The sequence below is a fragment of the Ahaetulla prasina genome, chromosome 8 (assembly GCF_028640845.1).
Source record: "Ahaetulla prasina isolate Xishuangbanna chromosome 8, ASM2864084v1, whole genome shotgun sequence".
Lineage (NCBI taxonomy): Eukaryota > Metazoa > Chordata > Lepidosauria > Squamata > Colubridae > Ahaetulla > Ahaetulla prasina.
Genome location: NC_080546.1, coordinates 88,396,691 through 88,412,480, shown reverse-complemented (window position 1 = coordinate 88,412,480; position 15,790 = coordinate 88,396,691). Strand labels below are relative to the sequence as shown.

At 43.4% G+C, this 15,790-nt stretch overlaps 2 protein-coding genes across 3 annotated transcripts in view; both read right to left on the bottom strand.

The window, feature by feature from the left end:
* Positions 1 to 3,186, bottom strand: part of WDR19 (WD repeat domain 19) — a 47,240-nt gene extending 44,054 nt beyond the window's left edge. The window contains exons 1-4 of the mRNA XM_058192543.1: positions 3,131 to 3,186; positions 1,250 to 1,341; positions 972 to 1,037; positions 617 to 742 (exon numbers count right to left, since the gene is read on the bottom strand). Of these exons, the coding sequence (XP_058048526.1) occupies positions 617 to 742; positions 972 to 1,037; positions 1,250 to 1,341; positions 3,131 to 3,136 (290 nt within the window). The 5' untranslated portion in view covers positions 3,137 to 3,186. The remainder of the gene's footprint in view (positions 1 to 616; positions 743 to 971; positions 1,038 to 1,249; positions 1,342 to 3,130) is intronic.
* A 4,997-nt stretch (positions 3,187 to 8,183) lies between these two features.
* KLHL5 (kelch like family member 5) overlaps positions 8,184 to 15,790 on the bottom strand; it is a 48,053-nt gene continuing 40,446 nt past the window's right edge. Inside the window, exon 11 of one of the 2 annotated variants that reach the window (XM_058193194.1) lies at positions 8,184 to 13,905. In XM_058193194.1, coding sequence (XP_058049177.1) covers positions 13,849 to 13,905 — 57 coding nt within the window. In that variant the 3' untranslated portion in view covers positions 8,184 to 13,848. The remainder of the gene's footprint in view (positions 13,906 to 15,790) is intronic. The other variant, XM_058193193.1, reaches the window with a different exon arrangement.

Genomic DNA, 15,790 nt, shown 5'->3' with positions numbered 1-15,790 from the left:
TTTGGAGCATTTCTCCATTAGCAACATGGACAAAACAGCAAATCTTTAGGATTCGACAAAGGCATCTTTGCTGGAAATGTCTTTTGTTAAGTTTTTTGTAATTTCTTCTGAAAACGACATAACATAGTTGACCACAGAAGATGCCAACTTGCAGGTAATCTCCTCCATATGGAAAAAAATCAAAATTTCCAAGGTGGCAGTGAGATGGACACACACACCAAATGAGGACACCCTTGAAATCCATGGCATTATATTATGTTACCTTTAAAAACAAATGTCCTCAAAATGTGTGATTGAGATATTATAGACGTTACTCAGATTGATGTCATTTAAGATATAATTTACCCAATATATTTATATAATTCTAGAGCCGTGGTAACGCAGTACTGCAGGCTACTTCTGCTGACCACCTGCAATTTGGCAGTTTGAATCTCATCAGGTTCAAGGTTGACTCAGCCTTCCGAGGTCAGTAAAATGAGGACCCAGATTGTTGGAACCAAGAGGCTGACTGTAAACCGCTCAGTGAAGGCTGTAAAGCACTATGAAGCAGTATATAAGTCTAAGCACTATTGCTATTACATTATATCACATTATATTACATTAATTTCATAAATACCTCATGCTAGTATCCATCAAAATGGTTTTATTTGTATTGGCATCCCACAGATAAATAGCACTGGATTTATCAGCAATAATTGCTAGAGTATCTCCATCTTGATCCCAATCCATAGCGATGCAGTTCCTATCAAAAGACAAAAATGTCCAAATGCTCTTTAATAAACATCACTGCCCTATGTATTTTATAATCTGTTCCCAAACTGCACATGAAGATACTGGCACACTAGATGGAAAAAATCTATTTGGGTAGACACCTTATTTTCAAAACCTCCATTATCTGTTTTAGATCATCCACAAGTGAGATTTTAAATTTAGAGAATATCTAAAGTCATGAACTGAGATTCAAAACTTACCCCGGTAAAATAATTTCATTTTTCTTTTGACCATGGCGATCAAAGACTTTGACAGTATGACTGTACCTTTAAACAAATTAAAAAAAAAGCTTATAAGAATTACAATAACCTTTTCCACATGCATCTAAAATCAGTGATGACATTTTTGCGTTATCTTTGGAAGAATATTAAACAAGGAGATAACAAACACATTTTCATTCCACACCGTTTACTTCTGCAAGGTCAAACCCAGACATCTAGGATCTTTCATTCATTTCTCTCTTTTTGTTTATTCTTACCCTATAACTGCAATGTAGTTTCCTAAGGTTTTTTGCCAAGCAAATTGCACAGGGGAACTAGGAGCATCCTTCTCTGAAAGGGTAAATATGCGCTGTGGAGGGAAAGTGAGAATCACACATTTGTAAGTTGTTTTTTAATTTTTTTTTAAGGCCTTCTATTTCAATCTGTAGAACATAGTTCATCTGTTATAAAAGGCCAGTTTTCAGCAGTCTCTTCTGTTGGCAAGATAAGATAGATAAAATAGATAAGATAAATTAGATAGACAGACAGACAGACAGACAAGATGGATAGATTAGATAGATATAGATAAGATGGATAGATTAGATAGATGATAGATAGATAGATAGATAGATAGATAGATAGATAAGATGAATAGAATAGATAGATAAGATGGATAGATTAGATAGATGGATGGATAGGTTAGGTATAGATATAGATATAATAGATAAGATAGATAGATAGATAGATAGATAGATAGATAGATAGATAGATAGATAGATAGATAGATAGATAGACAGATAGATAAAATGGATAGATTAGATAGATAGATGGATAGATTAGATAGAGATATAGATTAGATAGATAGATAGATAGATAGATAGATAGATAGATAGATAGATAGATAGATAGATAGATAGATAGATAGATAGATAGATAGATATGGATAGATATAGATATATAGATAAGAAAAATAGATAAAATGGATAGATTAGATAGATATAGATAAGATAGGTAGATATATAGATAAGATGGATAGATTAGATAGATGGATAGATTAGATATAGATAAGATAGATGATAGATAGATGAATAGATTAGATATAGATAAGATAGGTAGATAGGTAGATGGATAGATTAGATAGATATAGATAGATAAAATAGATTAGATAGATAGATAGATAGATAGATAGATAGATAGATAGATAGATTAGATAGCTATAGATAAGATAGGTAGGTAGGTAGGTAGGTAGATGGATAGATTTTATATATATAGATAGAGATAGATAGATAGATAAGATGGAGAGATTGCAGAAAATATGACTTCAGTAAGAGAGTTGTTAATGCCTGGAATGCACTACTTGACTCTGTGGTCTCTTCCCAAAATCCCCAAAGCTTCAACCAAAAACTGTCTACTATTGACCTCACCCCATTCCTAAGAGGTCTGTAAGGGACGTGCATAAGAGCACAAACTTTCGTTTCCTTTCGTTATATCCATTTAATATAATTATTACATACTCATGCTTATATATATGCTTATATATTGTATAGTTACGTCTTGCTTATGCTTATGTATACTGTTGTGACAAATAAAATAAATAAATTAAAAATTTTTTTTTAAAATACAGACAGATAAAAAAAATGTGACTGACTGGCAGATAAAAGCCAGTCAAAGACTTGGCTCCCCTAATGAGTAAGGAGAGAGAACTCCTTGGAGAAGAGCCCAATGTCTTGGGAAAAGACGGAAGGCCAAAAGGAGAAAGGGGAACGCCAGAGACGGTCAGGATAGAGTTAACGGAGCTGGAAGGGGTTCTGGGAGGTCATCTAGTCCACCCCCTTGCCCGGTGCCCCGTCCCAGACAAACGGCCGTCCAGGCTTTTTTTAGCGACGGGGGCTCCTTCTCCCCTAGCAGCCTCTGAGCAGACAGGCAGGTTTCTTCCCCCCCCACCACCGCCCCCCGTTCCTCACGGAGGAAGGAAACCCCACCGGTTGAACAGCCGCCTGTCCTAACCAACCGGGAAAGCTACGGGCGCCCGAGAGGGAAGGTAAAGGGAAGGCGCTGAGCCCCTTCCTGGCAGAGGAAACCGGGCCACGGCTGGCAGGGTGGGGAGCCCCTCGACCGGCCCCGCAGCTCCCCAAAGCCGCGGCCGCCTCGGCCTTTACCTGCATCTTTTCCCCTCAGAGACCGAGCGTCGGTTAAAAAAAAAAATGGGGGAGGGGGAGAGGAGGGGCGCATGCGCACTCTACCGCCTGGCCGCCATCCGCGTCGGCGTCACCCAGGAGACGGCGGCCCCTAGAGATAATAAATGGAAGAGGCGACCGTTCTTCGGAGCGGTTATTTATCAAGAGCGTGAGAATGTTAATGCCATGTTAGCGTACGATAAGTCACTGAGTCCTCATCCCAGAGATACGGTATGAATGCAAAGATCTAGCAAATTTACGCTATAAAGTGTAAATGCAAAGCTCATCGTTCCCACCAGCCATCTCCTTCCACTTATGACTGTATAACTGTAACTTTGTTGCTGGTAATCCTTACGATTTATATTGATATTGTTTCCTGATTGCTTATTTGTACCCTATGACTATCATTAAGTGTTGTACCTTACGATTCTGAATGAAGGTATCTTTTCTTTTATGTACACTGAGAGCATTTGCACCAAGACAATAGAATAGAATAGAATAGAATAGAATAGAATAGAATAGAATAGAATAGAATAGAATAGAATAAAAAATTTTATTGGCCAAGTGTGATTGGACACAAAAGGAATCTTTTCTGTCCAATCACACTTGGCCAATAAAATTTTCTATTCTATTCTATTCTATTCTATTCTATTCTATTCTATTCTATTCTATTCTATCTATCAATTATTCCTTGTGTGTCCAATCACACTTGGCCAATAAAAAAATCTATTCTATTCTATAATGCAAAGCTCTAGCTTTCTTGAGAAATCTACAGTGCTATAGGCAGGGAGGGAGGGAGGGAGGGAGGAAGGAAGGGAAAAAAAGGCAACCAGCTGCAAGACGAATGGGCTCAGGAACACCAACCATGGGTCGCTGTTGGGAGACCAAGTCATGGAAAGATTGTCATGGAGAAAAGCTACGCCTCGAGTTAGTTATAAAAAATAATAAAAGTGGGATGATAAATAAATCTGGAGAAAATCCAAAAGTGCACTTGATAGCCCACAATCAAAGTCCTTTCTATTATTTTTTTTAAAAAATGGCAAACTTGTCAGGGGTGAAAAATGATTCCTTAAATCCATAAAGAAATCATTTAAAAAAATAAAAATAAATCTGCAATGGGTCTCGATGGTTTCCACACCAGTGTTCAAAACGGGAAGAAACCTATCTCGGCATAAATCACATTCATGCTATTCCAGAAATAAATCCTAGCCATTGACAGAAAACTTTGAAATTATTCCTCTGATGAACCATCATTGGAGCAAAAGAAAAGAAAAAAATTAAATGAACCTTATTGGAGACCATCAGCCCCGCCCCCTCCCCGCCCCCCGCCCCACGCCCCTCTACTCTCCGGGCTCCAATTGGAGCGAGATCAGCAGCCCCGCCCTCCCAATGCTTAAGGCTCCCGCCGAGTCCCTAGAGCCAAGAAAGTAGAGAGGTGTCTTGACTGTTCTGTATAATGAACATTATTCATAGTTTATTAGCTTCAGTCACCAGCTATACACGGAGACATTAATTGAGAGGTCCCAATATTTAAAATGATAGACAGCTTGAGGCCAAAGATCAAAAGAAAGTGTCGTAGCTTGAATCCTTTTGTGTCAAAAAGAAATCGAAGTTTTGTCAAACCGGTTGAGATGCCTGCCTCCGTTAGGGCTGGAGCAGGGGTGCTATTCAGCAGGTTCTGGAGAACCGGTAGCGGAAATTTTGAGTAGTTCGGAGAACTAGCAAATACCACCTCTGGCTGGCCCCAGAGTGGGGTGGGAATGGGGATTTTGCAGTATCCTTACCCTGGAGTGGGGTGGGAATGGGGATTTTGCAGTATCCTTACCCTGGAGTGGGGTAGGAATGGGGATTTTGCAGTATCCTTCCCCTGGAGTGGGGTGGGAATGGGGACTTTGCAGTATCCTTCCCCTGCCACACCCACAGAACCAGTAGTAAAAAAAAATGAATTCCACCCCTGGGCTGGGGTGCAAATTTCCACAGCTTTGCTGGCTGAGGAACTCTGGGAGTTGAAGTCCACAAACCTTAAAGTTACTAAGGTTGGAGACCCCGGTCACGGAGAATATCTGGTGGCCACCCGAAGACTGAATTTTAAAGAGTTAGGAAAAAACAGATCTCAGATAACAACTTTCTAAATCTTCAACTGATACAGCCTTTGCTTGTGTGGGATCCTTGGTGCTCTCTGAACTTGGTTTTTTTGCAGGCATTTCATGACCCAGCTAGGTAACATCATCAGGAACACTGATGGTGTTAGCCCACAGTAGTTGGGTCATGAAATGTTTGCAAGCAAACAACCAAGTTCAGAGAGCACCAAGGACCCCTTATTTCAACCCCAAGCTACTAATATTCTCCTCTATCAGTAGTCTTTATTGTTACATCATTGGTGTATGCATACCGTATATAAAACCTCCAAATTTTAGGGACTGCTTTAAATTGCATTTCAGGGAAGAAGTCTCTATAACCTACTACTATTGCATTACTGTTAATCGTCTCATCATTCCCATCACCCATCTCCTTCCACTTATGACTGTATGACTAACTTTGTTGCTTATATCCTTACGATTTATATTGATATTGTTTCCTGATTGCTTATTTGTACCCTATGGCTATCATTAAGTGTTGTGCCTTATGATTCTTGATGAATGTTATCTTTTCTTTTATGTACACTGAGAGCGTATGCGCCAAAGACAAATTCCTTGTGTGTCCAATCACACTTGGCCAATAAAATTTTTATTCTATTCTATTCTATTCTATTCTATATATCTATTGTCTCTATCTACTCTCTCATCTATTTATCTATAACTCCTTGTGTATTCAATCACACTTGGCCAATAAAAAAATCTTATTCCTATTCTATTCTATTCTATTCTATTCTATTCTAGTCTATTCTAGTCTAGTCTAGTCTATCTATATTCCATTATTCTATTCTATTCTTCATTCCATTATTCCATTCCATTCCATTCCAGTCTATTCTAATGATTTTAAAATTCAAAGCTATTACTATTACTTTGATGCAGTCAGAGATTGATGCAAGTAAAAAAACAACAACAATTTCTGCTTATATAGCAGAAAGTCTCATTTAATCATCCTGAGCACACCTTCCATTCCCTTTCCTTTCCTGGTTTGCCAATATGTGATCTTTCTGACCACTCAAGCTTAAAATTGTTTTGCTAATGCAAACAGATTTGGTTTCTATTACTGTCTTTCTCTTGTTAATTCTCCACCCAGGGAATCTGGACAGCTCATGAGTGTTGCTGTGTTTCATTTTTTTCTACCTCTGTGTATGGGGTGTGGGGTAGAGTGGGGGTGAGATGTCCAATGCTAGTTGGGGAATTCTGGGAGTTGAAGTCCACAGGTCTTAAAGTTGCCAAATCCGGCACACCAAGCATATATTATCCGTGCTGCCATTCCTTGTACTGGCAGAGTACTGCTCCATGAAAACCATCCATTTCTTCCATGCACGATCCAAGGCCACTGTATTCCCAGGCAGTTATTTTGGAATCCTCAGAGCTCAACAATCTACTGCAAAATGATGTACTCTTAACTTATCATGTTCAAAAATTTTTTGGCAGAATCTTCCCTGACTGCGTGTTTCAGGATGCCCAAACGGACGGTATACTGAGAGTGATTGGGAAAGCTGTATTTGTGAACTGAATGCAAATATGACGATGTTTTTGTTGTACATCCCACCAAAGGCTGTTGATCCACGAGAAACAAGATGTTCGATGAGGCACTTTCCGAATAAATATCACAACTGCGCAGATTGGAAATGCAGAGCGTTTCCCGAATATAACCAGGAGAGAAGATTGATTTCATTTCTGTCGTATTATATATTTTTTTTTAATTCAATACAATAAAATTAATTCCTTTCCATGTATTGGGTCGGTTTTCCATCTGACATAGTAGAAATTAGAACGTGGCGGCGACTTTTGTGGGAGTTTGACCGCTTTCTCTACGACGTTTGGGACCATAAGGCCCTTGGATCATAAATGAGATGGGAAGATGGCTAGAAAAGCGGTTCAGGTAATAAGGGAGATAGCGTTGCGAAAAAAAATGGCAATATCGGTAGCCCTCGACTTACCATCACAATTGAGCCTCAAATTTCCGTTGCTAATCAGGACAGCTCTTAAGTGAATTTTGCCCCCGTTTTACCACCTTCCTTGCCACAGTTGTTAAGTGAATCATTGCAGCTGTTAAATATGTAACCCCATTGTTAAGCGACTCCCCACTGACTTTCCACATGAACCCAGGATGCAGCAACCATCATAAATACGAAGCAGTGGCCAAGCATCCGGATTCTGATCACGTGGTCACGGGCAATGCTGCGAACGGTTGCAGAGGTGGTATTCAGCCGGTTCTGGCGAACCGGCAGCGGAAATTTTGAGTAGTTCAGAGAATCGGCCAATACCAAGTCTGGCTGGCCCCGCCCCCGATCCATTCGCTACCTCCCGAGTTCCCAGATGATCGGCTGCGTCTTCTTTTTGTCGGCTTGCACAGGAGAAAGGAGCGGGAAAGCAGGTTAGAGGGGTGGGGAGGGAATGGAGATTTTGCAGTATCCTTCCCCTGCCACGCCCACCAAGCCACGGGCACAGAACCGATAATTAAAAAAAAAAAATGAATCCCACCACTGAACGGTTGTTAAGTATGAAAAACGGTCATCAGTTACTCTTTTTCAGTGCCGTCGTAACGTCGAACGGTGACAGAACAAATGGTTGTTAAGTCGTGGACTATCTGTATTCCTTTTCTGCGTGAGCTTCTGCTGCTTGGAAATTTCATGGAGCTGCATTTGATATGTGATAAATGTCTTTGCCATCTTTTACCGCTGGGATTTCAGGCCTTCCACTTTTTCTACTGTGGGGATATGGGAGGGTTTTTTTTAAAGAGTTTGGGCGATATATATATATATATATTATTTGCATTTATATCCCGCCCTTCTCCGAAGACGCAGGGCGGCTTACACTATGTCAAGCAATAGTCTTCATCCATTTGTATATTATATACAAAGTCAACTTATTGCTCCCAACAATCTGGGTCCTCATTTTACCTACCTTATAAAGGATGGAAGGTTGAGTCAACCTTGGGCCTGGTGGGACTTGAACCTGCAGTAATTGCAAGCAGCTGCAAGCAGCTGCTGTTAATAACAGACTGCATTAGTCTGTTGAGCCACCAGAGGCCCTTTAGCCATGACTATATAGCCATGACTTTATTCTTTCTCAAACAGTCAAGGGGTCGGCAACCTTAAACACTCAAAGGGCCACAAAGTTCCTAACCAGAAACCCCCCCATTCAATTCTGCAGCCGAGCGGAAGTCCGGTTTCCCCCTACCATAGAGTCTCCTCCTAGTGCGGCGTCCTTTTTCCTCTACCTGTCCTAACCGAACGTCCTATCAATTGTGGAGCCGGCCGGCGACAGGGAGCCCGCAACAGAGGGATGAAAGAGCCACATGAGGCTCCAGAGCCCCAGGTTGCTGACCCCTGGTCAAGGTCACCCGGCCCTGCAGTTGCGATGAGGTGACGGGGAGGCATCTCCCGTTTTGGAGGGGGCCCGATTGGACCGTGTGATGGACATGTGGGTGCAGAAGGAAGGGACTTGGACTTTCCTTTGGGTGGGGAAAACCTGGACATTTTCAGATTCGGGTTTTCCCAGATGTGCCAATATGACATCTCTAATAAAATGGAACTTGAGAGGAAACTTGGGCCTCGCTTGAGTTTTTTGTTTTCCATTAGGGGTGTTACTTAGAACCCTGACGTTTGTAATGTTTCTAACTCAAAATATACTAGAGAAACTTCTTGTTCAACAGCTGCCTTTATGGCTCAGAGAACAGAAGCCCAGGAAATGCTCCCATCACCCCATTTGAAGGAAGAGAAGAGCACCAGTTGCAACAGAAGGAATCTTTCCTGAACTAAAGCCCCTCCCTGTGATCTGAAGCCCCTCTGGGGTCCTCCTTTATGACGGCGGTGCTTGGCTGGCACTGACCCAGACAGTATAAACTAGCATGCAGATGCGCCAGGTAAACCAGATGTAGAAGAGCTGTGTCAGGTAGTGTTGTGGTCCATCAGCAGCCTACAGAGCTGGCAACGGAGTCGGACAGCGATGAGGCTGAGGTGAGGCCAGGGCCATCGGGGAGTGAGGTGTGGACTCCAGAGCCTCCAGAGACTGATAGTGGTAAGGCAGAGGAATAGGAGGAGCCTGTTCCTAATGCACGCATGAGAAGAGCTGCCAGAAGGCAAGAGCAGCTCAAGCAGAGAGGATGACTTGGGAGTAGGGCCAAGAGATGATTGGCCCCTCCCATAAGGCTTAAAACAGACCAGCACCGGGTTTTCAGCTTTGCCAGAAAACGACTTTGTAGCTGCGTCTTCTGCTTCGTGTATGTCTTTGTTTTTCTGGCTTCTGGATGTTTGCCAGGAAGGGCCTTTGGCAGTTTGCCTAATTGGACCAAGGTTTGTGAGATAACTGAGGAATTTGTGTTGGGAGGCATTTGTTTTACTTTGAGCTGAATGACGCTGGGAATGAAGTAATTGCCAGGTGTTCGAATAAAGTTTGTTTTTCCACAGACTAAGTTTATTATTACCTACTTGGGCCTGGGTCACAACAGGTAGATCAGTTGTGCCAGGAGGACCATATGCGATGAACCTGTTCCAGGCATATCAGGAGGGGAGTTGCTCCATGGTGCTGAGCAGCCCTCTGAGAGGGATTTGGCTGAAGCGCAACTGCAGCACAACAGCTCTGTGGCTTCAGGTGGGGAAAGCACACTAGCTGCAGCCGGTTAGCGATGCGGAGGAGGAACTGCCTTCTGTACCTGATCGAAGAACACATAGGGCGGAGAAAAGGCAGGAGCAGCGAAGGTCAGCCAGATCACTCGTGAGGAGGCAGCCTTGCCCTCCTTGATGGTCTGCACCAGAAGTTGGCTATTTAGCACAGCAGAGAGGTGGAGGCGATGCTGGGAATGATGTGTTTTGTCTTCCTGCTGTGGGTCCTTGCCTTGAACTTTGGTTCGGGTCTCTTCAGCTGTTTCCTTTGCCTATGAATTTGGGAACTTGCTTTGACCTACTAGACTGGACTAGTCTTTGCCTCGAGGATGAGTGTTGGCGTCATTTGACCTCCGTTGCTTCTTGCCTTTTTGCAGAATGCAGTTATGGTGGCCTTGTCAACAAAAGAGAGCAAGGGAACTACTTCTGAGTAACTGAGCCACGTGCAGAAACTGCTTCAGTGTAGCCCAGCCTGCCTCTTCGAACTTATGACGACACTGGAAAAAAGTAACTCATGTTCAGTTTTCACACTTATGGCAGTTGTAACATCCTCAGGGTCACATGATCAAAATTTGAGGGCCTTGCAACAGGCATGTATTTTACACGTCCCAGGGTCAAATAGAGGAAGCCGTCAATGGGGAAGCCAGATTCACTTAAGCACGGGAGTGATTCGCATAACGACTTAGGCAAAAGGTGTGGTAAAATGGGCCAGAAGTCATTTAACAATCTTGCTTAGCAACGGGCTCAACTGTGGCCGTTAAGTCGAGGACCTTGTAGCGTTTTAAACAAGGCACAAAAGAAAATATAAAAAGCGAAGAGCAGGTTGGAACATCCAAATACTTCATAATCATGTGACCTATAAACCTTAAGAAAATCCCACAGAGGAATTGCTACACTGTGAAATAATTGAGCTGCAGAAATTTGATCATAGGGAAATTGATCAATCTGAACATTTGAAATGTGCCAAATGCAATTATTTTTTTTTGTTAGAATAACACTCTGTCGATGCCTATATAAAACCTGTGGAAAAGTCTCATTTATGGTCAACTGAAGTTAGCCACAATCATGGAATGTTTTGGAATAATAATAATAACAATCTGAGTCACTTTTAATCAACCTCATCAACTGTTCTTTTACTGCAACTTCTTTGAAGAAGTGATCCATAAAGTGACAATATAAATCCCAGTTCGGAAAGATATGCAGGATTATTTCTAGGCTACGTAAAACTTCCTAACAAGACACGGGGTACTCGGCGATGGAAAGTTCGTGAAAAATATACTCCGTTCACCTATTTCCGAGTGTAAGACAAGAAATAAGGCTTCGGTTTAAAGAGAAAAAAAGAGTACAAAATATCTCTGAAAAAATTACAGGTTGTCATTTGACTTACAACAGTTCATTTAATGACCGCTGAAAGTTACAACGGCACCGAAAAATTGACTTACGGCCATTTTTCACACTTATGACCGTTGCCGCATCCCGACGGTCATGTGATCAAAATGTAGATGCTGGGAAACTGGTTCATGTTTATGACGATTGCAGGGTCCTGAGGTCCTACGGTTGGTTCCCTTTTGTGACCTTCTGACAAAGGAAGGTCAATTCAACCCTGTTACCCACTTAACAACAGCGCTGATTCACAACTGCGGCAAGAAGAGTCGTCAAACGGGGCGTAACTCACTGAACAAACGTCTCAACAGAAATTTTGGACTGAATGATGGCCGTAAGTCAAGGACTACCAACATAGGCATCAGAGGTACAGCATTTTTCAAATCAGAAGTACACTTGATATATCCTTTGCATTTGGTTTGTTGTACCATGTTCAAAAGAAGAAGAAGAAGAAGAAGAAGCAAACAATAAAAGAAGCATTTGGAACAAAGCAAGACTATACAGAAGTGGCCAAAATTGTGGAAACCTTTTGGGAAAAGTCTATTTTTGAGGTTTGATGGCTAATAACATCACTTTTTTGTTTTGGAGTTTCAAGGGCCGCGGTGTGGCTCAGGCTGTAAGAAGCCTGTTATTAAACACAGCTGCCTGCAATTACTGCAGGTTCAAGTCCCACCAGGCCCAAGGTTGACTCAGCCTTCCATCCTTTATAAGGTAGGTAAAATGAGGACCCAGATTGTTGGGGGGGCAATAAGTTGACTTTGTAAAATATACAAATAGAATGAGACTATTGCCTTACACACTGTAAGCCACCCTGAGTCTTCGGAGAAGGGCGGGATATAAATGTAAACAAAAACAAAAAAAGATAATACTATTCCACTGCTGGAATGGCCTGGGAATAGCCCAGACCTTCACCCAATTGAAAATCTATGGAGCCGACTCAAGAAACTTGTTAGTCAGAACTTGCGACCCAGCAATAAAACCCAGTTAACAGAAGCAACCATTCAATCTTGGTTTCACAACAGTGGTGGGTGTCAAATTTTTTTTACTACCAGTTCTGTGGGTGTGGCTCGGTGGGCGTGCCACGGGAAGGTTACTGCAAAATCCCCATTTCCTCCCGATCTGCTGGGACTTGGGAGGCAGAGAATAGATGGGGATGGAGCCAGTCAGAATTTTTACTACCGGTTCTCCGAACCACTCAAAATTTCCGCTACCGGTTCTCCAGAACTGGTCAGAACCTGCTGAAACCCATCTCTGTTTCACATGATGCAGAACTAAAAGATTTGGTTCACTCCATGAGAAGACCTTGTGTCATGTCCCACTCCTCCGCTGACGGCTGGGTCAGGGAAATCCGAATCAGGCGTGCCTCCGCAGCTCTGCCAAAGTCCTAGCAAGTCCTCAGGGCAAGCAGGAGACCAGAAAGTGACTTCAGCAAGATATGTTTAGACTTTGCCTGACTCAGAGAATGCCAGAAAGCAGATCCTTTATATAGGCCATGGGGTGTGGCTCCATGACTCAGCACTTATCCAGGCCTGCCCCTCCCTTCCTTCTGACGCCACTGCCTATCAATTCTTCTGAAGCGAGGGTCACTCCAGGCTCCAGCTGTTGGTAATTGACCTTCCTCAGGCTCACATGCTGTGGAGGAGGGGGAGGGGTCTAGTTGCTCCGTTTGCCTGGGCATGGAGCCAGAGCTGGGGGCTGGAGATACTTGCTCTTCTTCAGCCTGTCTGGGCATGGAGCCAGGGCTGGGGCCGGGAGATGCCCCCTCCTCAGCCTGTCTGGGCATGGAGCCAGGGCTGGGGCGGGGAGGCATGCTAGGACATTCTTCAGCGTTCGGAAGCAGATAAGCATACCCCGGCTGCGGTGAGAGCGGGCAAGACACAACACCTTGTAAGGCCGTCATTCATGCTAAAGGTTACCCAACTAAGTATTCACTGACGTGGTGAATTTTTGTATATCTCGTTTTTTCTACGTGTTTCACTTTTCATCTTTCTACTGTAACTGCTATTCTAATAGCAAATCCTTCATAAAAGTTATTGCATTACATTCTCGATTAAATTATTTTTCCATTGATATATAATGTTATGGTACTACTCCCCCCCAAAAAAAGTGGTATTATTAGCTAGTTTTAGAAACTACACTTTTCCCAAAAGGTTTCTACAATTTTGGCCACTACTGTAAACTTCTTGCAAAAGGACATAAAGGAAATTGCAAATCTGTGGCTACAGACCAAAACAACAACAGCAAAAGTTCCTTTCCTGCCTCCAGAACAATCAAAATGAGTGTCTTTTTTTTTTTTGGCTGATTTCTGTACTTCAAACATGCTATCTTATCCGTAATGTACTTCCATTACCAAGACATATAGACGTGTACATAAACTACATTACTCGTGGTGGTTGTTTTTTGTAAAGTGCACAATATTGGTCGTTTTAAAAAAAAAAATCCTTTATACAAATAGGAGTTAAGATCAGTCTCTTTGCCTTGCGGAGATACACAGTACCTGACGCGTTTACGTTTTAAGGATTTGATGTGAAATCACCAAAGAGTCTTAACGGGAGAGGCCATTGTTTCGGGACTAGAGTTTGACCGTCACTACACAGGCTCCAGCTCTTCCGAGGCACAACGGTGCAACCTAAAATAGGAAAAGAGTACAAAAAGAAAAAAAAAAATCAAAGACATATAGACGTGTACATAAACTAGATCAATGCGAGTCACAAATATCTTTTTCAGTGGAACAGCTTTTGTCTCCAGAAATTGTGGGCGCTCCATCGCTGGAGGATTTTAAGAAGAATCTAGACCAGTGATGGCTAACGTTTTTGCCATCGCGTGCCAGGAGCGGGGGAGGAAGGGGGAGGGGGGGCGCAAGCACGCGTGCCCACACCCATAATTTTATAAGGCCTGTGCATGCGCGCACGACCCGTGCCATAGGTTCGCCATCATTTCTCACTTAGCGGCATAAATTTCGGGCTCAATTGTGGCCGTAAGAGGAGGACAACCTGTAGCATAAAATTTAAAGAGAGTGTGATTATGTGTGGAGTGACTAGAGATTATAATTTAAGGTTTATTTTGGATTATGATGGTTAGTTTTGATAACCTGCATTTTGTTCTGGGAAGTTGGGGGGGGGGGCAGGGGGTAAGGGGGAGGGGAACTGGGGGGTGGATGAGGGTAGAGGATGGAGTGATGGTTAATGTACAGGGATTTTTGAAGATGTATAAATATAATTAATGTAGGGTCGGGTCTGCCCAGCTACCATTTTAGATGGTGGGGAGGGAGAAAGGAGGAGAGAGTAGGAGGTAGGAAAGAGGAGAAGAGGAAGGAAGAGGGGTAGAAGAGGGAGAAGGAAGGTGTAGGGCGGAGGGAGGAAAGGATGTAGATAAGAGAAGGGGAGGAAGGTCTGGAAAGTAGAAGAAGGTAGAAGAGGGAAGAGAGTTAAAAGGAGGGGGTGGTGACTGGGCAAGCCCGACTAATTGTATATGACTGTACATTGGATGAGTTGTTGGAGATGAATGTAAAAATAAAACTTTTTTATAAAAAATTTTTTTAAAAAAAAGCAGCAAAAAAATTTAAAAAAATAAAGATTCGTAAATGAAAAGAAACAAAAGGCCAAGTTCAAACTCAGCCCACTCCCTCCCAGCACTTGATGACGTTACCTAGTTTGGTAACGAAATGTCTGCAAGGAAACAACGAAGCTCAGATGCGACCAGCGGGTTGTATTCACTTACTTTCCCTACCGGTTCGCAAATGTGTCAGCCCCGACGCGATAATGCTCGGGGCCGTCATTCAGGCGAGGCCAGGAAATGCACATACGGGTCCTACGTTGATGATGGATTCATCCCGGCCACGCCGGCACTGGTGCTGCTGTCGCCATACCAGACACGGCATGAAGCTCTTACCCCTGCTGCAGCCGCAGCCACGTTCCTGGAAGCCGACGCTGGCGTCCCCGCAGCATAACTGGGAGGCGGGGCCACTAAACAGCCGACTGAGCCAATCCCCGGAGACTTTGCTGAGGAACTAACTGGCCAGCCTGGATTAAGGGGCGGGGTGTCGGCTGAGTTACAAGCCGAAAGGTCATTGGGGGCGCAGCTGGGAGGCGGAGTCATGGGTGGAGCGCGGGAGACATTAAAAAGGTGGTGGGGAGCACTGCGCAATAGCGCTGACTATTTTCTTCACTGTGATTTGATTGTTGGAACGTGCCTGAACGCCGGATAAAAGATTGCTACACCCAGGAACCTGGTTTGTCTTCTTTACATGCGCCGGTCCGGAACCTGACAGTGAACATGCGTGCATCCACGCATGTCTGGCCTTCCATGCATGTGCCTTGCTGGCCTGCGTGCCTTCCGTGTACCTGAAAAGGGTGCCTAAATAGTGTTGTGATCCGCCAGCAGCCTGCGGATTCAGATAGCGATGAGGCTGAGGTGGGGCCAGGGCCATTGGGGATTGTCAGCCTCTGGAGGGCCATCGGGGATTGTCAGCCTCTGGAGGCTCTGGAGTCCGCAGGTGCAGACTCCAGAGCCTC